The sequence below is a fragment of the Scyliorhinus canicula genome, chromosome 4 (genome assembly GCF_902713615.1).
Source record: "Scyliorhinus canicula chromosome 4, sScyCan1.1, whole genome shotgun sequence".
Taxonomy (NCBI): domain Eukaryota; kingdom Metazoa; phylum Chordata; class Chondrichthyes; order Carcharhiniformes; family Scyliorhinidae; genus Scyliorhinus; species Scyliorhinus canicula.
The window spans coordinates 132,810,975-132,835,468 of record NC_052149.1 but is presented as its reverse complement, the minus strand read 5'-3'; the positions used below and the strand labels follow the sequence as shown (position 1 = coordinate 132,835,468).

Sequence of the window (24,494 nt, the reverse complement as noted above, 5' to 3'; positions counted from 1 at the left end):
CACTACAATCACAACAGCACAGTGCTGAGTGTACACTAGTCACAACAGCACAGTGCTGAGTGTACACTACAATCACAACAACACAGCTCTGAGTGCGCACTACAATCACAACAGCACAGTGCTGAGCATACACTACAATCACAACAGCACAGTGCTGAGTGTACACTAGTCACAACAGCACAGTGCTGAGTGTACACTACAATCACAACAGCACAGCTCTGAGTGCGCACTACAATCACAACAGCACAGTGCTAAGTGTACACTACAGTTACAACAGCACAGTGGTAAGTGTACACTACAATCACAGCAGCACAGTGCTGAGTGTACACTACAATCACAACAGCACAGTGCTGAGTGTACACTACAATCACAACAGCACAGTGCTGAGTGTACACTAGTCACAACAGCACAGTGCTGAGTGTACACTACAATCACAACAACACAGCTCTCAGTGCGCACTACAATCACAACAGCACAGTGCTGAGTCTACACTACAATCACAACAGCACAGCTCTCAGTGCGCACTACAATAACAACAGCACAGTGCTGAGTATACACTACAATCACAGCAGCACAGTGCTGAGTGTACATTACAATCACAGCAGCACAGTGCTGAGTGTACACTAGTCACAACAGCACAGTGCTGAGTGTACATTTCAATCTCACCAACAGCACACAGTGATTAGTATGCACTACAATCACAACAACAGTGTTGAGTGCACATTACAATCTCAACAACAGCACACAGTGCTGAGTGTACACAACAGTCACAAAAACAGTACTGCGTGTCCTGTAGCTCTCCCTCCCTTGCACGCACATTCTCTCTTTGTTTCATAGAACATAGAACATAGAACATTACAGCGCAGTATGGGCCCTTCGGCATTCGATGTTGCGCCGAACTGTGAAACCATCTGAAGCCTATCTGACCTACACTATTCCATTTTCATCCATATGTCTATCCAGTGACCACTTAAATGCCCTTAAATTTGGCGAGTCTACTACTGTTGCAGGCAGGGCGTTCCACACCCCTACTACTCTCTGACTAAAGAAACTGCCTCTGACATCTGTCCTATATCTACCACCCCTCAATTTAAAGCTATGTCCCCTCGTGTTGGTCATCACCATCCGTGGAAAGAGACTCTCACTGTCCACCCTATCTAACCCTCTGACTATGTTATATGTCTCTATTAAGTCACCTCTCAGCCTTCTCCTCTCGAACGAAAACAACCTCAAGTCCCTGAGCCTTTCCTCGTAAGACCTTCCCTCCATACCAGGCAACATCCTGGTAAATCTCCTCTGAACCCTTTCCAAAGCTTCCACATCCTTCCTATAATGTGGTGACCAGAACTGCACGCAGTACTCCAGGTGCGGCCGCACCAGAGTTATGTACAGCTGCAGCATGACCTTGTGGCTCCAAAACTCAATCCCCCTACTGATAAAGGCTAGCACACCATATGCCTTCTTAACAGCCCTATTAACCTGGGTGGCAACTTTCAGGGATTTATGTACCTGGATGCCGAGATCTCTCTGTTCATCTACAATACCAAGAATCTTGCCATTAGCCCAGTACTCTGCATTCCTGTTACTCCTTCCAAAGTGAACCACCTCACACTTTTCCGCATTAAACTCCATCTGCCACCTCTCAGCCCACCTTGCTCTTTTCAAGATGATTATAAACCCTATCTCTTATAACCTTTTCCAACATTTTACCCACAACCGAAGTAAGGCTCACAGGTCTATTTACAGCACAGAAGGAGGCCATTCAACCCATCGTCTCTGCACCGGCTCCCAAAACAGCTACCTCGCTGGTTCATTCCCCAGTCCTGTTGCCGTAGCCCTCTAAATTCATCACTTTCAAATATATACCCATCTCTCTTTTGAAGCCTCCTATGGAATCCACCTCCACCACTCTCCCAGGCAGCGCATTCCAAACCCTAATAACTGTCTGAGTAAAGACGTTTCTCCTCATCTCACTTCTAGATCTTCTGTTGACCATGTTGAAATTGTAACGCCTCCAGCTATTGGAAACAGAATATCCTTCTTTATCCTGTCAAAATTGTTAATAATTTAGAAAACTTCCAAAAGCTCACCTCAAAATCTTCTCTGCTCCAAGGAGAAGAAGCCGATTTTTTCCAATCTTTCCTTGTATCTAAAATTTCCCATTCCTTGTGTCATTCTCGAAAATCTCCTCTGCACTCTCTCCAGGGCTTCAATATCTTTCTAGGGATAAGCTGCCGAAAACGGAACACACTACTCCAAATGTGGGCTGACCAATGATTTGTCGAGGTGCAGCATCAATTCTTTACTTTAATGCTCTATGCCTCTATTTATAAACTCAAGGATCCTATAAGAACATAAGAACATAAGAACATAAGAACTAGGAGCAGGAGTAGGCCATCTGGCCCCTCCACTTTCCGGCCCGAACACCATAACCCTTAATCCCTTTATTCTTCAAAAAACTATCTATCTTTACCTTAAAAACATGTAATGAAGGAGCCTCAACTGCTTCACTGGGCAAGGAATTCCATAGATTCACAACCCTTTGGGTGAAGAAGTTCCTCCTAAACTCAGTTCTAAATCTACTTCCCCTTATTTTGAGGCTATGCCCCCTAGTTCTGCTGTCACCCGCCAGTGGAAACAACCTGCCCGCATCTATCCTATCTATTCCCTTCATAATTTTAAATGTTTCTATAAGATCCCCCCTCATCCTTCTAAATTCCAACGAGTACAGTCCCAGTCTACTCAACCTCTCCTCATAATCCAACCCCTTCAGCTCTGGGATTAACCTAGTGAATCTCCTCTGCACACCCTCCAGCGCCAGTATGTCCTTTCTCAAGTAAGGAGACCAAAATTGAACACAATACTCCAGGTGTGGCCGCACTAACACCTTATACAATTGCAACATAACCTCCCTAGTCTTAAACTCCATCCCTCTAGCAATGAAGGACAAAATTCCATTTGCCTTCTTAATCACCTGTTGCACTTGTAAACCAACCTTCTGTGACTCATGCACTAGCACACCCAAGTCTCTCTGAACAGCGGCATGCTTTAATATTTTATCGTTTAAATAATAATCCCGTTTGCTGTTATTCCTACCAAAATGGATAACCTCACATTTGTCAACATTGTATTCCATCTGCCAGACCCGAGCCCATTCACTTAACCTATCCAAATCCCTCTGCAGACTTCCAGTATCCTCTGCACTTTTCGCTTTACCACTCATCTTAGTGTCATCTGCAAACTTGGACACATTGCCCTTGGTCCCCAACTCCAAATCATCAATGTAAATTGTGAACAATTGTGGGCCCAACACGGATCCCTGAGGGACACCACTAGCTACTGATTGCCAACCAGAGAAACACCCATTTATCCCAACTCTTTGCTTTCTATTAATTAACCAATCCTCTATCCATGCTATTACTTTACCCGAAATGCCATGCATCTTTATCTTATGCAGCAACCTTTTGTGTGGCACCTTGTCAAAGGCTTTCTGGAAATCCAGATATACCACATCCATCGGCTCCCCGTTATCTACTGCACTGGTAATGTCCTCAAAAAATTCCACTAAATTAGTTAGGCATGACCTGCCTTTAACGAACCCATGCTGCGTCTGCCCAATGGGACAATTTCTATCCAGATGCCTCGCAATTTCTTCCTTGATGATAGATTCCAGCATCTTCCCTATTACCGAAGTTAAACTCACTGGCCTATAATTTCCTGCTTTCTGCCTACCTCCTTTTTTAAACAGTGGCGTCACGTTTGCTAATTTCCAATCCACCGGGACCACCCCAGAGTCTAGTGAATTTCGGTAAATTATCACTAGTGCATCTGCAATTTCCCTAGCCATCTCTTTTAGCACTCTGGGATGCATTCCATCAGGGCCAGGAGACTTGTCTACCTTTAGCCCCATTAGCTTGCCCATCACTCCCTCCTTAGTGATAACAATCCTCTCAAGGTCCCTCTTCACAACTTTATTCCACCCTGTCTCTCTCACTCTCCCTCCTCTTTGTGACTTTTCTCTGCTCCTTTTGCATTTCACCTCAACTCAATGCTAAATGTTATAAGGAAGATATGTGGGAGGCTTTCAAGTGTCAGTTGAAAGGAATTCAGGACTGGCATGTTCCTGTGAGGAAGAAGGATAAATACGGCAAATTTCAGGAACCTTGGATCACGAGAGATATTGTAGGCCTCATCGAAAATAAAAAGGAGGCATTTGTCAGAGTTAGAAGGCTGGGAACAGACGAACCCTGTGTGGAACATGAGGAAAGTAAGAAGGAACTTAAGCAAGGAGTCAGGAAGGCTAGAAGGGGTCACAAAAAGCCATTGGAAAATAGGGTTAAGGAAAATCCCAAGGCTTTTTACATGTACATAAAAAGCAAGAGGATAGCCAGGAAAAGGGTTGGCCCACTGAAGGATAGGCAAGGGAATCTATGTGTGGAGTCAGAGGAAATGGGCGAGGTGCTAACTGAATACTTTGCATCAGTATTCACCAAAGAGAAGGAATTGGTGGATGTTGAGTCTGGAGAAGGATGTGTAGATAGCCTGGGTCACATTGAGGTCCAAAAAGACAAGGTGTTGGGCGTCTTGAAAAATATAAAAGTAGATAAGTCCCCAGGGCCTGATGGGATCTACCCCAGAATACTGAAGGAAATTGCTGAGGCCGTGACAAAAACCTTTGGATCCTCACTGTCTTCAGGTCATGTCTCGGAGGACTGGAGAATAGCCAATGTTGTTCCTTTGTTAAGAACATAGAACATAGAACAGTACAGCACAGAACAGGCCCTTCGGCCCTCAATGTTGTGCCGAGCCATGATCACCCCACTCAAACCCACGTATCCACCCTATACCCATAACCGAACAACCCCCCCCCCCCCCCCTTAACCTTTTATTAGGACACTACGGGCAATTTAGCATGGCCAATCCACCTAACCCGCACATCTTTGGACTGTGGGAGGAAACCGGAGCACCCAGAGGAAACCCACGCACACAGGGGGAGGACGTGCAGACTCCACACAGACAGTGACCCAGCCGGGAATCGAACCTGGGACCCTGGAGCTGTGAAGCATTTATGCTAACCACCATGCTACCCTGCTAAGAAGGGTAACAACGATAATCCAGGCAACTACAGGCCTTACATCAGTGGTAGGGAAATTACTGAAGACAATTCTTCGAGACAGGATCGACTCCCATTTGGAAACAAATGGACGTATTAGTGAGAGGCAGCATTGTTTTGTGAAGGGGAGGTTGTGTCTCACTAACTTGATAGAGTTTTTCGAAGAGATCACAAAGGTGGTTGATGCAGGTCGGGCAGTGGATGTTGTCTATATGGACTTCAGTAAGGCCTTTGACAAGGTCCCTCATGGTAGACTGGTACAAAAGGTGAAGTCACACGGGATCGGGGTGAGCTGGCAAGGTGGATACAGAACTGGGTAGGTCATAGAAGGCACAGAGTAGCAATGGAAGGGTGCTTTTCTAATTGGAGGGCTGTGACAAATGGTGTTCCGCAGGGATCAGTGCTGGGAGCTTTGCTGTTCGTAGTATATATAAATGATTTGGAGGAAAATGTAACTGGTCTGATTAGTAAGTTTGCAGACGACACAAAGGTTGGTGGAATTGCGGATAGCGATGAGGACTGTCAGAGGATACAGCAGGATTTAGATCGTTTGGAGACTTGGGTGGAGAGATGGCAGATGGAGTTTAATTCAGACAAATGTGAGGTAATGAATTTTGGAAGGTCTAATGCAGGTAGGGAATATACAGTGAATGGTAGAACCCTCAAGAGTATTGAAAGTCACAGAGATCTAGGTGTACAGGTCCACAGGTCACTGAAAGGGGCAACACAGGTGGAGAAGGTAGTCAAGAAGGCATGCGGCATGCTTGCCTTCATTGGCCGGAGCATTGAGTATAAGAGTTGGCAAGTCATCTGCAGCTGCATAGAACCTTAGTTGGGCCACACTTGGAGGATAATGTTCCATTCTGGTCGCCAAACTACAAGAAGGATGTGGAGGTTTTAGAGAGGGTGAGGAAGAGATTTACGAGGATGTTGCCTGGTATGGAGGGCATTAGCTATGAGGAGCGGTTGAATGAACTCGGTTTGTTCTCACTGGAACGGATGTTGAGGGGCGACCTGATTGAGGTCTACAAAATTATGAGGGGCATAGACAGAGTGGATAGTCAGAGGCTTTTCCCCAGGGTAGAGGGGTCAATTACTAGGGGGCATAGGTTTAAGATGCGAGGGGCAAGGTTGAGAGGAGATGTACGAGGCAAGTTTTTTACACAGAGGGTAGTGGGTGCCTGGAACTCGCTGCTGGAGGAGGTGGTGGAAGCAGGGACGATAGTGACATTTCAGGGGCATCTGGACAAATACATGAATAGGATGGGAATAGAGAGATACGGACCCAGGAAGTGTAGAAGATTGTAGTTTAGTCGGGCAGCATGGTCGGCATGGGCTTGGAGGGCCAAAGGGCCTGTTCCTGTGCTGGATTTTTCTTTGTTCTTTGTTCTTTGGAACCTCATGGCATGGTACAACTTCAACAATCTCTTCCTCAATGGTGTCGAAGTGGAGATGGCTGACAGCAAATCACCAACAATCTGGCCTGGTCCACCCACGTAGACCACCAAGAAAGCACAATAGCACTTTTACTTACTCGGGAAATTAAGGAAATTCAACATATCCACATTGATTCCTACAAATTTTTACAGATGCACCAAAGAAAGCATCCTATCCGTCTGCATCGTAGCCTGGTATGGCAACTGCTCGGCCCAAGACCGCAAGAAACTACAGAGCGTTGTAAACGCAGCCCAGTCCATCACGCGAACCCGCCTCTCGTCCACTGACTCTGTCTACACCTCCCACTGCTTTGGGAAAGATGGCAGCATAGTCAAAGACCCCTCCCACCAGGTTATTCTTTCTTTCAATCTCTTCCATCAGGTGGAAGGTACAAAAGTCTGAAAACTCTCACTAACAGATTCAAAAACAGCTTATTTCCCGCTGTTACCAGACTACTGAATGACCCTCTTATGCACTGAACTGATCTCACTACACACCTTCTCTACTGAGTAGCACAACACTCCATATGCTTCAACCAATGCCTGTGTCTATGTATTTACAGTATGTATTTATCGTATGTTTTTCATGCATAGAACGATCTGTCTGGACTGTACACAGAACAATGCTTTTCACTGTATCTCGGTACATGTGACAATAAATCTAAATCTAATTGGTGTTAGAAGCTTCTTTCACTATCTTTTCCTGCTGTCTCCCTGACCAGGTTGAACTTTGACAACTCAGCCTATCGCTACATTCAGAAGGAAGATACTGATGATGAAGAGATGCTGCCCTTCACCAGTGACTTCTTCTTCGAGGTTTTCCCATTCAACATTGTTTTCAGACAGGCAAGTTCCAGTTTTCTCTGTACCCCACCTTCTCCCTCCAACTGTTCTCCATCAACCGTCCGCCGGCCCCCTCTCTGCAACATCCCTTTCTTTCCCCCTCTGCTCTCTCTATGTCCCTCTCCTATCTCTCTCTCCCTCTCTCCTCATCACACCTTACTCTCTCTCCCTCCCCCTCTACCCCTGTCCTTCACGTCTCTCCCTGTCTTTCCCCCTTCTCCTCCCTAACTCCACCTTCTCTGCCCCCCCCCCTTGTCTCTCTCTTGTTATGACACCCTAGGCGAGTGCATGGTCAATTCCAGTCCCAAAGGCCCCAGAGTCCCAACAGAAGTGAAGTAAGCAATAATTCCTATTAAGTTTATAGAATCTTTGGCCCATTGACTGCTTAGTAAGTTATAGTTACCAGGTTTTTAAGTTGAACACAAGAACTTTTTATAACAGGAACAGAGATATATTCAGTAACTATAATAGAATAATCGTCAGCTAATCTACTACCCCTCCTTTTATCATTGCATCATTCACTCAAACACACACAAGACAAACACACACAGAGGAAGGAGAAGGGGTAAAAATAATAGGAATTAAAAATGAAATGAAAGATGAGTGCCCTTGCTTCCGATGTTGAGGTTGTTGAAGCAGGCTGTTATCCCAAGATGCATACGGATCAAAGCCTCCAGCTGCATTACAAATGAGGATCTTCTGGCAGGTACAAACACTCAGAGGTCCCAGGCTTCCCTCTGGGTTTCCCTCTGGGGACTCACCTTAACTTTTATTAACCTTTTATTAACCTGGGCCTTCACTCAAAGGATTCTTCTCAGGCATTTTTAAATTCTTATTCATTTGCAATTCCCGAGAATAACCTTACTGAGTATAAGAACAGGATTCACAAAATTTTAAAAAGTGGTTTTAAATAACTGACTCTGCATACAGCTAGTGGCTGGGCTGAAATTCCCCACAGTACAAATTGGCTGTGTAGAAAGAAAGGTCTTTTCTTTGAATCTTCAGAATGAATCTATTTGATGAGAGAGAGAGAAAACAGAGCTGCGAACAGAGCTGGAGTATAGCAAATGTGGTCCCTTTGTTCAAGAAGGGGAGTAGAGATAACCCCGGTAACTATAGGCTGGTGAGCGTAACGTCTGTGGTGGGTAAAGTCTTGGAGAGGATTATAAAAGATACTTTAGAACATAGAACAGTACAGCACAGAACAGGCCCTTCGGCCCTCAATGTTGCGCCGAGCCATGATTACCCTACTCAAACCCACGCATCCACCCCACACCCGTAACCCAACAACCCCCCCCTCCCTCCCCCCCTTACTTTTATTAGGACACTACGGGCAATTTAGCATGGCCAATCCACCTAACCCGCACATCTTTGGACTGTGGGAGGAAACCGGAGCACCCGGAGGAAACCCACGCACACACGGGGAGGACGTGCAGACTCCACACAGACAGTAACCCAGCCGGGAATCGAACCTGGGACCCTGGAGCTGTGAAGCATTTATGCTAACCACCATGCTACCCTGCTGCCCGAATTATACGATTTATAATCATCTAGATAGGAATAATATGATTAGGGATAGTCAGCATTGTTTTGTGAAGGGTAGGTCATGCCTCACAAACCTTATCGAGTTCTTTGAGAAGGTGATTGAACAGGTCGACGAGGGTAGAGCAGTTGATGTGGTGTATATGGATTTCAGTAAAGCGTTTGATAAGGTTCCCCACGGTCGGCTATTGCAGAAAATACGGAGGCTGGGGATTGAGGGTGATTTAGAGATGTGGATCAGAAATTGGCTAGTTGAAAGAAGACAGAGAGTGGAGGTTGATGGGAAATGTTCAGAATGGAGTTCAGTTACGAGTGGCGTACCACAAGGATCTGTTCTGGGGCCGTTGCTGTTTGGCATTTTTATAAATGACCTAGAGGAGGGTAGGATGGGTGAGTAAATTTGCAGACAACACTAAAGTCGGTGGAGTTGTAGACAGTGCGGAAGGATGTTGCAGGTTACAGAGGGACATAGATAAGCTGCAGAGGTGGCAAATGGAGTTTAATGTGGAGAAGTGTGAGGTGATTCACTTTGGAAAGAATAACAGGAATGAGGAATATTTGGCTAATGGTAAAATTCTTGGTAGTGTGGATGAGCAGAGGGATCTCGGTGTCCATGTACATAGATCCCTGAAAGTTGCCACCCAGGTTGATAGGGTTGTGAAGAAGGCCTATGGTGTGATGGCCTTTATTGGTAGAGGGATTGAGTTCCGGAGCCATGAGGTCATGTTGCAGTTGTACAAAACTCGAGTACGGCCGCATTTGGAGTATTGGGTACAGTTCTGGTCGCCTCATTATAGGAAGGACGTGGAAGCTTTGGAACGGGTGCAGAGGAGATTTACCAGGATGTTACCTGGTATGGAGGGAAAATCTTATGAGGAAAGGCTGATGGACTTGAGGTTGTTTTGGTTAGAGAGAAGAAGGTTAAGAGGTGACCTAATAGAGGCATACAAAATGATCAGAGGGTTAGATAGGGTGGACAGCGAGAGCCTTCTCCCGCGGATGGAGGTGGCTAGCACGAGGGGACATAGCCTTAAATTGAGGGGTAATAGATATAGGACAGAGGTCAGAGGTAGGTTTTTTACGCAAAGAGTGGTGAGACCGTGGAATGCCCTACCTGCAACAGTAGTGAACACGCCAACATTGAGGGCATTTAAAAGTTTATTGGATAAGCATATGGATGATTAGGGCATAGTGTAGGTTAGATGGCCTTTAGTTTTTTCCATGTCAGTGCAACATCGAGGGCCGAAGGGCCTGTACTGCGCTGTATCGTTCTATGTTCTATGTTCTATGAACCTCTGTGGTGATGTGCCTGTGAATAATATTGTACATAGTTAGCAATGCGATCTCCAACCGGCTGGTGGTGTCAGACATCTGTCATGTAACGTCTGACTCTCAGCAGTTGGTAGTAAGGCGCACAATAGGACGTCGCACATAGGGTAGTTTCAGGGGAGTTTACAAAACTCAAATACTAACCATGTCTGTATAGCATTCTGTTTGTTATCTTTCCACGTGTTGATTAATATATCATCATTCTAGTTCAGTCACCTCACCAGCAGTTCTGTGTGCATTTTTGCAATGGCAAGGTCACAGAAGAAATGGTACCAGGAGTGCTGAACGTTTAATGATAACAGCAGAAAAGATAAAGTGAAACCGGCAGAAGAATGAAAAAGAGAAAATTCTTCCACCGACCTGGTGAACTGCGGCTATCTTTGACTCAACGCAACAAGTGACGTTGAAGTTCGATGAAGTTACCTAGGGTAACTTAGATGAAAACTGGAGCGTTTTCAAGCAACAATTTAGACTCTATCTTTCAGCCCTTGGCCTGCAGGCATAAACTGATGAGAGGCATATTGCGTTGCCGCTCATGGTAGCAGGTCCTCAAACACTAAAAATATACAACATCTTCGGGCGCGATTCTCTGCTTCCCACGCCGGTTGGGAGAATGGCGGGAGGGCCTCCTGACATTTTTTGCGCCCTCCTGCTATTCTCCCCCCCTCGCCCGACCCACGTCACAAATCCCCACATTTTTTACAGCGAGTGGCGATTCTCAGCGTCCAATGGGCCGAGCGTCCGGGCCTTTACACCCGTTTTTTCACGGCAGCAAACACACCTGCTCGCTGCCGTCGTAAAAACAGGCGCTGGATGCCCGTTTGGGGCATCCAGAGGTCCGTTTGGGGCGGGAGCACCACCGTTGTGCTCGGGAGGGGACAGGCCTGCAATCGGTGCCCATCGATCATCGGGCCTGCGTCCAAAAGGGACGCACTATTTCCCCTCTGCCGCCCGACAAGATCAAGTCGCTACAACTTGTCGGGCGGCGTTGGAGAAATATGGAAACGCGCATGTGCGGGTTCCGTCAATGGCGTCAATGTCCTAGCCCCGATGGGGGGGAGAGAAATGGGTCCCGGGAACGGGCGTGAAGGCTGCCGTGAAACTGGCCAGTTTCACGGCAGCCTTTACGACTCTCCGCATTTGCGGAGAATCTCGCCCTTTGTTTTTGTCAGTGAGGAGAAAAGCAAGAGCTACGATTAGGTAATAAATTTCTTTCTTTCTTTCTTTCTTTCTTTCTTTCTTTTTCTAAAGTATTTTGATCAGCATTGAGCTCCGAAAGAAAACAAAGATTTGAATGTTACATATTTTGTGCCCGTCCCAAAAATGCAGGTGAATTTTTTGATAGCTTTGTAACCGACTTGAGGTTGAAGGCCCAGTCTTGCCATTTCGGTAATCTAAAGTCATCGATGTTTGGGACATCAAATGATAAACTTCGTGAGAGATTGTTGTGGGAAGACAACCTGAATTTAGAAAATGCCATCAAGATCTGTCATGCAAGTGAATTGGCTGCACAGCAGATCAATATGCTCAGCTTAAAACATGTTGCCGCCAATCTCGAAGAAGACACTGGCACCATAAGCACTGTGACGCAGTCACAAAATAAACATGGTCTCAGTGGGGTGGCCATTTTGGGCAGCTGTCCAGATCCGCCATTTTGTATCAGAAATGCAGCAATAGACATTTGCCATAACGATGTCCTGCACTTGGATAAGTCTGTTACAAGCGTGGCAGAATGAGTCATTTTGCTGGGCAATGTACCTTATGTCTAACAGTTGTCCAATTAGAACCAATAAGTGTGGATAAGGAGATATGCATCGATGCCCTGGCTGCTGTGAACATGACCTCGATGGGGGACACGAATAGTCCGACCATACAAAGTGGAGAATGTTTTCTCAAAATTTTCAGCCACAGTGAGGCGGAAGCGGAGACCGCAGAGGATAGATTGACAATTCTGCTAATGGTTAATGGCACGCCGATCAAATATAAGCTCAACATGGGAGTGAGGGCCAATCTGATCAATTCGTCAGTGGTGAAAATACTGAAAATCAGATTGGAAATGGTCCCAAGAGCTGTACTCCTAAAGGACAATAGCGGTCATCAGATCATGACATTAGGAGCATGTGAGCTCGAAGTCACTGTCAAGGACGGAACGTGCATGATAATATTCTCCATCGTGGATACGGAGCGTGAATCGCTCATTGAAGTGGAGGCGTGTGAAGAGCTTGGGCTCGTCAAGTGGGTGTACACTGCAGAAAGCATGGCACCCCACCGACAGGTATCTATTGAATCTAACTTAAAGGACTTGCCGGTGGTATTTCAAGCTTTGCCACTCTGCCTTTTACATACTGCATCCAGTTGAAGGAGAATGCGAGGCAGGTCGTGCACCCTCTGAGACGTGTACTTGCTCCGCTGAAGGACAAACTGAAGGCTGAGTTACACAGAATGACGGCTCAAGGAGTCATCAGGCCCATAGAGGAACCCACTGACTGGGTTAATTCCATGGCGTGTGTTAAAAAGGGAAACGGTGACCCCAAGAATTTCAACCTGAACATCAAAAGGGAGCACTCCCCAATTCTGAAGAGGAAAGAAATAGCATGCGAGGTGGCGGGAGCGACGTGTTTCAGCAAGTTGGACACGTCGCAAGGCTTCTGGCAGCTGAAGCTGGACAAGGCAAGCACAAGGCTGAGCACGTTTAACACACCCTTCGGATGCGCATGCTTCCTGAGAATGCTGTTCAGCATAATTTTGGAGTTTGAAATTTTCTATCATGCCATGGAGCATGTAGTGAAAGGACAACCAAGCATCTGCGTTTGTGTCAATTATATCATAATCTGGGGGAGCACGATGGAACACTTCTTTCTCAGAGTCCTCCAACTGGTAAACAAAAATGGCCTCAAGCCTAATAAAACAAAATGTCAAATCAGGGCTAATACCATCACCTTTTTAGGGCACAGACTCTCAGGAAAAGGTGTGCAGCCGGATGACAAAAAGATTAAAGCCATTCTAACAATGCCAAGACCCTCAGACAAAAAAGCCGTTTTATGCATACTAGGGATGATCAACTTTGTGGGCAAGTTTATTCCGAACCTGGCCTCCAAAACGTCCCAGCTACGAGACTCGATAAAAAAGGATGTAGTGTTTTGATGGTCTCCCAAACACGAGCAGGAGTGGCAAGCATTGCGCATCTCGCTCACGACAGCGCCAGTCCTCGCCTTTTTTGATCCAGCAAAATAAACCAAAGGTTTCAACTGATGCGGCTCAGGATGGCCGTGGAGTTGTATTACTGCTGCAGGGTGCAGGCGACAGCTGGCTGCCGGTGGCATATGCATCCAGAGCGATGTCCGAAACGGAGCGCAGGTATGCACAGATCGGAAAAGAGTGCTTTGGGTTAGTCATGGGTTTAGAAAAATTCCATGATTATGTCTCCGGGCTGCCAGTATTTCTGGTGGAGACTGACCACAGGCCTTTTGTTTCTATTGTGCAAAATAATTTGTGCCAAATGGCCCTGAGAATACAATGCCGAATGATGAAGCTCCAAGGCTACGACTTTGACCTTATCTATACACCAGACAAGTGCCTTGCAGTCACTGACACACTTTCTCAAGCTACAGGCATCAAGGAGGTACACCTGATTGATGAGGATGTGCAACTACATGGCAAACTTGTTGCTGCATCACTTCCAGCCTCCGATGAGAAGTCGCACCTAATAAAGGCAGAAATAGCTTCGGACCACCTACAAAAGGTAATCAAATGTCTTTGAGAGAGACGGCCTCAAGGTTCCTGTTCGGGTTACTACAATGTGTGGTCAGAATTGGGTGATGCGAATGGCCTTCTTCTGCGCTAGCGCAGTATTGTAATTCCGCATTCCTTGAGGCTGCTCATGCTCAAGAAGTTCCATAAAAGGCACCTGGGCATCGAGAACTGCAAGCGCAGCGCTAGGGATACAATCTATTAGCCAGGCATGATCCAAGACATTGCAGGCATGGTCGACCACTGTGACACGTGTCAGAAATTCAGTTGTAAGCAAACCAATTGCCGATGCATACGGGTGACATTATCCCAAGTCCATGGCAGAAAGTGGGCATGGATCTTTTCCACTTCAATGGAAGAGACGACCTTGTAGTTATTGATTACTTCTCGAACTATCTGAAGTTGCACAGTTGGCAAACTCGACATCTCGGTGTGTCATACAGCATGCCAAAGCGATTTCTACCCGGCATGGTATATCAAGTATTGTTATGTCAGACAGTGGGCCTTGTTTCAAAAATCATGAATGGACTAAATTTGCCCATCACTATGATTTTAGTCCTCCAGCCCTCTGTATCCCCAGTCGAATGGGAAGGCAGGAAAGAGTGTGCACATCGTAAAACAGATGCTGAAAAAGGCCACTGATAGCCAGGAAGACATCTATTTGGTGCTTCCAAGCTATCGTTCAGTGACACCTGTCAATGGACTGTCGCCGGCACAGCTCCTCATGATCAGACAGCTACGGGCGATCCTGCCTTCCATGGCAGCTCCACCTGTGGATCGATGACTGGAGCGGAAATTGCTTTTTCAAAAGAGGATTCGAAAGAAGTCTAGATAGGCCCACAAGGAAGCTCCAGCCACCGCATCCAGGTGACACCGTAAGACTCGAGGATGCCAACTGCAATGGATGATCAAAGCTTGCATGGGTTTTGCAACAGGCAGTCCACAGTCGTTTCTGGTGCTCACTGAGGATGGTTCAATCTTGTGAAGGAACCGAAGAGCACGATTGAAAGTGAACGGCCTTTCGTGCTGAGTCCAAGAGATGAGCTGGTGTGCAATCCCAAATATGAAGAGGTCGCAGACACCCAGCAGAGCCAGTGATCAGAGAAACATCCGCAGCAGTGAATGTGGAACAGGCAGGAATACCAACAACAAATGAAGGTGGGAAACGAACGCCAATTCAGCCATCACTCAGGAGATCAGCCAGATTACATCGTAAACCTGACAGACTAAACTTGTCATAAACTGTGTACAATATATCTTTAAAGTCATCATGCATGGTTGTTTAAAAAACTGTCACATTTATGAATATTAATTCCTCCAAAGGAAGGGGGAAGTGGTGATATGCAAGTACACATTAATGTATATAGTTGTATATCAGTGCACATAGCTAGCGGTGCGACCTCTGGCCAGCAGGTGGTGGCACAGATCCATCACGTGACCCAGTTGGTAATAAGACATACTACAGGATAGCTGCACTTTGCGTAGCTTCAGTAGAATTCACTAAATTAATTCAGTATCTTTGACTGTATAGTAAACTGTTAGTTATCAAGGAGTACAGGAGTACTACGTGCAGTTCTGGTCACCACATTATGGGAAGGATGTGGAAGCTTTGGAAAGGGTTCAGAGGAGGTTTACTAGGATGTTGCCTGGTATGGAGGGAAGGTCTTACGAGGAAAGGCTCAGGGACTTGAGGTTGTTTTCGTTAGAGAGGAGAAGGCTGAGAGGTGACTTAATAGAGACATATAAGATAGTCAGAGGGTTAGATAGGGTGGACAGTGAGAGTCTCTTTCCTTGGATGGTGATGACCAACACAAGGGGACATAGCTTTAAATTGAGGGGTGGTAGATATAGGACAGATGTCAGAGCCAGTTTCTTTACTCAGAGAGTAGTAGGGGTGTGGAACGCCCTGCCTGCAACAGTAGTAGACTCGCCAACTTTAAGGGCATTTAAGTGGTCACTGGATGAAAATGGAATAGTGTAGGTCAGATAGGCTTCAGGTGGTTTCACAGGTCGGCGCAACATCGAGGGCCGAAGGGCCAGTACTGCGCTGTAATGTTCTATGTTCTAAGGACTGGAGACCTGAAAAAACTAAGAACACAGTGTTGTTTCCCGCCCCAAACCCCTTTTTGAAAGAGCTGAAATGATGAGAATCAGCAGCTGTGTTAGATTATGTTCCAGGTGTCTTAGCAGTACCAACTTGAGACCTGAAAAAGCAAAAGAACAATGTTGATCCCCACCCCAAAGCCTTTTAAAATCTTTCTCCCACTCTCTCTCTACCCCATTCCCCTCTAGTTCCATCCTCCCCTCTCTCTACCCCTTCCTCCTCTCTCTCCACTCTCTCATACCTCCTCATTCCTCTCTCTCCTGCCCTCCTCCCTCTCCCCACCCTCCTTCCTCTCTCACTCCCCATCACTTCTCAGTTCTCTCTCCCCACTTCTCCATTCTCTTGCACTACTCCTTTCTCCTACTCCTCCTCTCTCTCTCTTCCCACTCGTCCTCTCTCTCTCATTCTTCCTCCTCCCTCTTTCTCCCACCCTCCTTCCGCCCTCCTCTCTCTCCAACCACTTCCTCCTCTCCCTCAACGCCATCCTCCTCTCCCTCGACCCCATCCTCCTCTCTCTCTCCCATTCCCTCCCTCCCCCTCCCACTCTCTCCCTCCCCTCCTACTCTCTGCCTCCCCCTCCAACTCCTCCCCTCCCCTCCTACTCTCCCTCCCCCTTCAACTCTCTTCCTCCCCCTCCAACTCCTTCCCTTTCCAACCTACTCTCTCCCTCTCGCTCATACCATCTCCATCCTACTCTCCCCCACCCCTCCAACTCCTTCCCTCCCCAACCTGCACTCTCCCTCTTCCTCCTACCCTCTCCCTCTCCCTCCTACTCTCTCCCTCTCCCTCCAACTCTCTCCCTGCCCCTTCTACTCTCTCCCTCCCCTCCTACCCTCTCCCTCCTACTCTCTTCCTCCCACTCCTACCTTCTCCCGCTCCCTCCTACTCTCTTCCTCCCACTCCTACCCTCTCCCTCTCCCTCCTACTCTCTCCCTCTCCCTCCTACCCTCACACTCCCCTCCTACCCTCTCCCTCTCCCTCTCCCTCCCACTCTCTCCCAACTCCCTCCTACTCACTCCCTCCCCTCCTACTCCCTCCCCCTCCTAAACTCTCCCTCTCCCTCCCACTCTCTCCCTCCCCCTCCTACTCTCCCTCCCCCTCCTGCTCTCTAGCTCTCCCTCCTATTCTCTCCCTCTCGCTCGCACTCTTTCCCTCTCTCTCCCACTCTCTCCCTCTCCCTCCCCTCCCACTCTCTCCCTCCCCCCAACTCTCTCCATCTCCCTCCAACTATATCCCTCCCCCTCCTACTCTCTCCCTCTCCCTCCCACTCTCTCCCTCTCCCTCCCACTCTATCCCTCCCCCTCCCGCTCTCTCCCTCTCCCTCCTACCCTCTCCCTCCCCCTCCCACTCTCTCCCTCCTCCTCCTACTCTCTCCCTCTCCCTCCCACTCTATCCCTCCCCCTCCCGCTCTCTCCCTCTCCCTCCTACCCTCTCCCTCCCCCTCCCACTCTCTCCCTCCTCCTCCTACTCTCTCCCTCTCCCTCCCACTCTATCCCTCCCCCTCCCGCTCTCTCCCTCTCCCTCCTACCCTCTCCCTCTCCCTCCCACTCTCTCCCTCCTCCTCCAACCCTCCCCCTCTCCCTCCAACTATCTCCCTCCCCCTCCTGCTCTCTCCCTCCCCTCCTACTCTCTCCCTCCCCCTCCTACTCTCACACTCCCCTCCTACTCACCCCCTCCCACTCCTGCCCTCCCCCTCTCCCTCCTACTCTCTCCCTCTCCCTCCTACACTCTCCCTCCCCCTCCCACTCTCTCCCTCCCCTTCCCACTCTCTCCCACGCTGCTCCAGCTGCTGTTCCCGCCGCAAATTGGGCGCCGCAGAATCCGCGCTTGCGCAGTGGCACCGGCGCCAACGCGCACATACGCAGTGCCTTTCTTCAACACCTTGGCCCCGACACAACATGGCGCAGGACTACATGGGCTGGCGTTGAAGAAAGGAGGCCCCCAGCCTGGAGGCCGGCCCGCCGATCGGTGTGCCACGATCGTGGGACAGGCCACATCGGAGGCCCCCCGCCAGGGTCGGACCTCCCCCCCCCCCCCCCCCCCCCGACACGCACAGGCCATCCACGCCGTGTCCCCGCCGGCTGAGAACAGGTGTGGACGGCGCCAGCGGGGCTCGGTGTTTTAACGACGGCCGCTCGGCCCATCCCGGGCTGAGAATTGGTGGGCCGGCCACGTAGAGCAGCCCCCGACCGGCGCCGCGCCAACCACGCCAGCGCCAATGCCGCCAATTCTCCGCTCTGCTAATAATGTTACGTAGATACCAGTGTATGGCTAGAGTCTGTCTACCAAAGTTCACTGAGCTGATTCCTGATTTATGATTCCGGTTGGCATGGTGGCAGAGTTGTTAGGACTGCTGCGTCACAGTGCCAGAGACCTGGGTATGAGTCTGACCTTGTGTGAATGTCTGTGTGGAGTTTGCACTTTCTCCCCGTGTCTGCGTGAGTTTCCTCCATGTGCTTTGGTTTCCTCCCACAGTCCAAGATGTGAAAGTGAGGTGGATTCTCCTTGATAAATTGCCCCTTAGTGTCCAAAAGTTTAGGTAGGCTTACGGGGATAGGGTGGGGGTCTGGGCATAGGTATGGTACACTTTGTTAGTGCAGACTCGATCAGCAGAATGGCCTCCTTCTGCACTGGAGAGATTCTATGGTTCTATGAGGAGAGCTTGAGCACATGGCACCATTACCCATTGGAGTTTGGACGAATGAGAAGTGATCTTATTAAAAAAATATGTTTCTGAGAGTGTTTGACAGTGTGAACACTGAGAGAATGTTTCCCCCTCAAGAGTGAATCTAGAACTAAAAGGCACAGTTTTAAAATAATGACTTATTTAAAAGATGGAGATGAGGAGTGTGTTCTGTTAGGGCACGGTTAGACTATGGAGAGAGCAGTGGAGGCTGGTTACTGAAACAATTCAAGCCTGAGTTCTTATCAGAACAGCTGAGAGCATTCCCAACCCAGATGGACATCAGTGGAGGGGTGTTGGAGAAGGACAGTGCATTCAACCCTTTCCCTCTCTTCCCCTCTTGCTCTCTTCCTCATCCCTCCTCTCCTTTCTCTTGGACGGTCTGATCTCTCCCTCCCCTCACTCCCTCCCATCCACCCCTCCTTCCCTTCACTCCCTCCCCTCACTTCCTCCCATTAAGCCATCCCTTCACTCCCTCTTATCTCTCCCTCCCTTCACTCGCTCCGACCTCCCCCTCACCTCCCCTCACTCCCTCCCATCTCTCTCTTGCTCACTCTCTCTCACTCTCTCTCTTCACTCCTTTCTTTTGTTTCTGCCTAACTCTTTCTCCGCTCAGTCTCTCTTTGCTCTCTTTCCTCTCCTTCACCGTTTATCTCTTTCCATTCTTTCTCTCACCGCTCACACTCACTCCACCCACCCTACAATGTCTTTCTCCCTTGCCTGCCTGCCTCTCTCTCTTGCCCCCACTCTCCATGATGACTCTCCAGCTCTATTTCTCATGATTACTGCCTCTCAGGTTGTCAGTAACAAGACTTTCTCCCCCTGCTCACAGGATATGGTTGTTCACAATGTCGGATCTGGATTGGCCACAGTGTTCCCAGACCTGGATGGCAAGATGATTACTGATGCCTTCCTGCTGGCCCGTCCACTGGTGGAGTTTACTTGGAACATGGTGAGAATCTGCTACTCCAACAAAAATCAATATCAACATGGACTCCTCGGGAACATCTCAGGCTTGTGGAAAGACAAACATTAGTATTTGATGGGGACAGTGTAGAGGGAGCTTTACTCTGAATCCAATCTAATAGAGTCTGTTCTGGGTGGGATTAGCAGGGTCGTTCCTGGTGCTTGTAGCACCGGAAATGACCCCTCTATCCACTGTGTTTTCCCGGGGCGTGGCAGGGAATGGCCCGTAAGTGCCACCCTGTCCAGAGGTCGGCCACCCGGGGTATCCGATTGCCTAGGAGACATCCCTGGCACAGTTCAGTCTTCTACCTATTTGTGGGCACCAGTACTAAACGATGTCCAGCTGGGGTCTCCTCAGCGACGCTGGTAGATGCCGGTCAGCCGTTAGATCCAACATGAACACGGCTAACTTGGTTATTAAACTCACTTAGCCGTGCTCGACTGTGTCCCACCCATTGTGGGTGGGATCCAAATCACAAAGTTTCATGTGATCTGGTTAGACCTCCCAGGATAACAACCCACATCTCGCCCCGGTTCCAACGGTCAGTAGATCGCCCCATCAGTATCAAAACCCGTGCTGTACCTTATGATGATATGCATAAGGCAAGTTTGTACATAATGTTATGCCCAACCTCCGACCACTACGTGGCAGTGTAAACTCATCACATGACCCTGTAGTCCGGGAGTTGGGAGTAGGTCGTGCTGGAGGTTAGATGTATTTTGCAGTCGTTTCACAATACCTATTTAGTGTTCATAGTTTATTATTTTATTTATCCTAGTTATTTTATCACGCAGTTGTTCTACAATTAAGTATTTAAACTAAATGTTCTTTAGTTCATCATTCACGTTGGCCAGTCTACAGCACATGACACGGTACCAGCTTAAGAATTAAATAGGAACTAGAAGATTCTGTATGAAAAAATCCGAACCACTAAAGATAACTTTGAAGGATGAGGAAGAAAACACATCTTTGCTCCTAACCTTGCAAGCTACTGACATCTGGTGCTTAACGTGCAGTAGAATTTAGAATCCCTGGATTGATGGCATCAAGACACCATAACAGCTTCAGATTACCGGTAATGTAGACGGGAATTGGAGGGTGTTTAAGCAACAGTTTAAATTCTATGTTGCAGCCCTTGGTCTGCAGGCTCAGCCCGATGAGAGGCATATCGCATTGCTGCTCACTCTAGCAGGTCCCCAAGCAATTGAAATCTTCAACACTTTTGTCTTTGAAAATGAGGCTGACAGCAAAAGCTTCGAAGAAGTGCTAAAACAAATTGATTGGCATTGCTCCCCTAGAATAAATGAAACCTTCGAGCACTATATGTTGGAACCAACAATTCTACGGACACGTGCTTGTAGGATTAGAATAACGGTTTTAATATACTTACAACAGAGACAGCCTATTAGCCATTGAACTTTCGGTGAACTGGCCGGCTGACCATGTGGCACTGATCTTTATACAGCAGCTTCCGGGGGGAGGAGTCCTGGGAAGAGCCAAGGGAGAAGCCCCGTACAACTCGAGCATTCCCAGAGCTACTCCCCCTGGAGGACAGGTATTGCAACTGCACTTACAATATAGATACATGTATATACAGATTATAATCCGGTGTGAATCACATTCACCACATTCACCCCCTGTGAAAAAAATCGAGTCCAGCGGGGGTGGTGGCTCACAGAGTTAGTCTGTCCGGTGGATGAATTGTTCTTTTTGAAATGCGGAGCACCGGGGTTGCAGCCTCTTGCGGTGGCTGGGTGGGTGTTGAGAGCTGGGGTATGATGGCAGACTCCGGGGCGGGTCTCGTCTGAACTTTATACACCTCTGGCTCGACCGGAGACTGGGGGCGCTGGGGGCGGGCTGGTTCTGGCGCGTGGAACCGGTGGGGTGAGCTTGCGGAATCGGGGGCGCGAGGGGGCGGCAGCAAAGGGAACGGGGTAAGGGGCTCCTCAGCGGGGGTGGGGGGAGGCTGGATCCAGCGGGTGCCAGGTTCCGAAGGGATATTGTATCCTGCCGATGTGCTTCCTCAGGAGGACCGGGCCTGGTGTCCTCAGCCATGCCGGAAGTAGACTCCCGTGGTAGTGCACCTAGAAAAAATTAAGAGTCGCTCGTGAGGGGTTTGATTTGTAGCTGTACAGAGGAGGGATCTGATTGCGTGGAGCGCGTCTGGGAGGACTTCTTGCCATTGGGAGACTTGGAGTTTTCTAGACCGGAGGGTCAGTAGGACGGTCTTCCAGACCGTCGCGTTCTCCCTCTCCACCTGCCCGTTCCCCCTGGGGTTGTAACTGGTAGTCCTGCTCGAGGCAATGCCCTTGTCGAGCAGGTACTAACGCAGATCGTCGCCCATAAAGGACGAATCCCGGTCGCTGTGCACGTAGCTGGGGAAACCGAACAGGGTGAAGACACTATGCAGGGCTCAAATGACTGTGTGGGAAGTCATATCTGGGCATGGAATGGCAAAAGGGAATCGGGAGAACTCGTCGATGATGTTGAGGAAATAAATGTTCTTGTTAGTGGAGGGGAGTGGCCCTTTGAAATCGATCACAAGGTGTTCAAAGGGCCTAGAAGCCTTGACCAGGTGGGCCCTGTCTGGTCTATAGAAGTGCGGTTTGCACTCTGCACAGATCGGGCAGTCCCTGGTGACCGCTTTTACCTCCTCGTTGGAGAAAGGCAGGTTTCGGGCTCTGATGTAGTGGGCGAGCCGGGTGACCCCTGGATGGCAGAGGTCCACGTGGATGGCTTTCAGATGGCTGATCTGCGCGCTGGCGCATGTCCCGCGGGATAGGGCATCCGAGGGCTCGTTGAGCTTCCCCGGTCGATATTTAATATCGTAACTACAGGTGGAGAGTTCGATCCTCCACCGAAGGATTTTATCATTTTTTATTTTGCCCCTTTGCGAGTTGTCAAACATAAAGGCAACCATGTCTGCAATTCTGGGGAGGGGATACGCGTCTAGCAGCGTAAAGCGATTTATGGTCTGGCTATAGACAACGACCATGGAAAATGTTTCCCCGGTCTTGACGACCACCACCTGAGCTCTCCAGGGACTATTACTGGCCTCCATGATCCCCTCACTGAGCAGCCCTCGGACCTCCGATCGGATAAAGACCCTATCCTGTAGGCTGTATCGCCTGCTGCGAGTAGCTACTGGCTTGCAATCTGGAGTGAGATTGGCGAAGAGAGGAGGGGGGGAGATGCGCAGCGTGGTTAGGCTGCAGATAGTGAGTGGGGGCAGGGGCCCGCCGAAGCTGAGGGTGAGGCTCTTGAGGTTGCAGTGGAAATCCAGGCCTAATAAGAGTGGCGCGCAGAGGTCGGGCAGGACATAAAGTTTAAATTTAGAATAACTAGCGCCTCGAATTGTGAGCATAGCAACGGTGTGTCCTTGGATTTGGACTGAGTGGGTGCCCGAAGCGAGGGCGATAGTTTGGCTCACCGGAAAAATAGAAAGCGAACAGTGTCCTACCAGCTCTGGATGTATAAAGCTCTCGGTGCTCCCGGAGTCAAAGAGGCATGGCGTGCTGTACCCGTTGATCTGGACCTCCGACATCGAACTTCGTAGGTGCTTGGGGCAGGATTGATCCAGGGTGACTGCGCTGAGATGCGGGTAGTCGGCGGCTCGATCAGCTGTGCTGGAGTGGCCCCGTGATGACTGCCCTCTGAGTTCGTAGTCGTCGAGGTGAGTTTCAGAGTTTGAAGGGGATGGATCCCAAGATGGCCGTCCCCATGAGTCGCACATGGCCGGCCGCATGGAGGAGGATTGCCAAGATGGCCGCCCCCATGACTCGCACATGTCGGGTGGGGGCGGAGTCGGCATATAGGCTGCCTGCATTTCGGGGCCTGCAGGCCTGTGAATTCAGGGAGCGAGTGCTTTGAGCCATGGGAGGGTTAGAGGCTGGGGCTTTCTTCGCCAGACACACTCTGGCATAGTGTCCTTTTCGCCCGCAGCTGCTGCAGGTCACGTCACGGGCCGGGCAGTGCTGCCGCGGGTGCTGGCCTTGGCCACAGAAATGGCAGGTTGGAGCAGCCGAGTAGCTGGCTGGGGCAGCAGAGTAACTGGCCGGGGCGGCAGAGTAACTGGCTTTGGCAGCGCGGTAGCTGGGGGGCCATGCGGCACAGGCTTGGGGTGACTGTTGGTCGTGGGTCCACGATGAGGTTGCAGGGTCCGCGGGAAATGAGGTAAGGCTGCGGAAGGAAACTTCCATAGTGGTAGCAGCCTCCACAGTAGTGTCTAAGCCCTGTGCCCCCTTTTCTAGCAGTCTTTGGCGCACATAGTTAGACCTAAGGCCCGCCACGAAAACGTCCCACACAACAAGCTCCCTATGTTCAGCCGCGGTAACGGCTTGATAATTACAGTCATTGGAAAGACGGTTCAATTCCCTTACAAACTCGGCTAGCGTTTCTGTAGGCCGCTGACAGCAAGTCGTAAACACGTGGCGTGCATAAACCTCGTTAATGGGCCTAACGTACATTTTGTCCAATATCGCCAGCGCTGCGGTGTAAGAACCGGCCGGATTCAGCTGTGTGGAGATTCTGTGGCTTACTCTCGCGTGCAGTAGGCTGAGTTTTTGTTCCTCCGTTGTTCCGGCGGTGCTGGCTTCTGCCAGGTTGGCTTTAAAACATCTCAGCCAGTGGGAAAAAATGTCCTTAGCCTCTGCATCCTGTGGGTCGAGTTCTAGGCGTCCGGGCTTGAGGGCTGCTTCCATGATTTCTTCGACTGTTTCATGAGTATA

General features: G+C 49.1%; 1 protein-coding gene across 1 annotated transcript in view; it reads left to right on the top strand.

Moving 5' to 3' along the window:
* LOC119965012 (soluble guanylate cyclase 88E-like) overlaps nt 1-24,494 on the top strand; it is a 678,135-nt gene that overhangs the window by 218,894 nt on the left and 434,747 nt on the right. The window contains exons 5-6 of the mRNA XM_038795212.1: nt 7,272-7,395; nt 19,633-19,752. Of these exons, the coding sequence (XP_038651140.1) occupies nt 7,272-7,395; nt 19,633-19,752 (244 nt within the window). The remainder of the gene's footprint in view (nt 1-7,271; nt 7,396-19,632; nt 19,753-24,494) is intronic.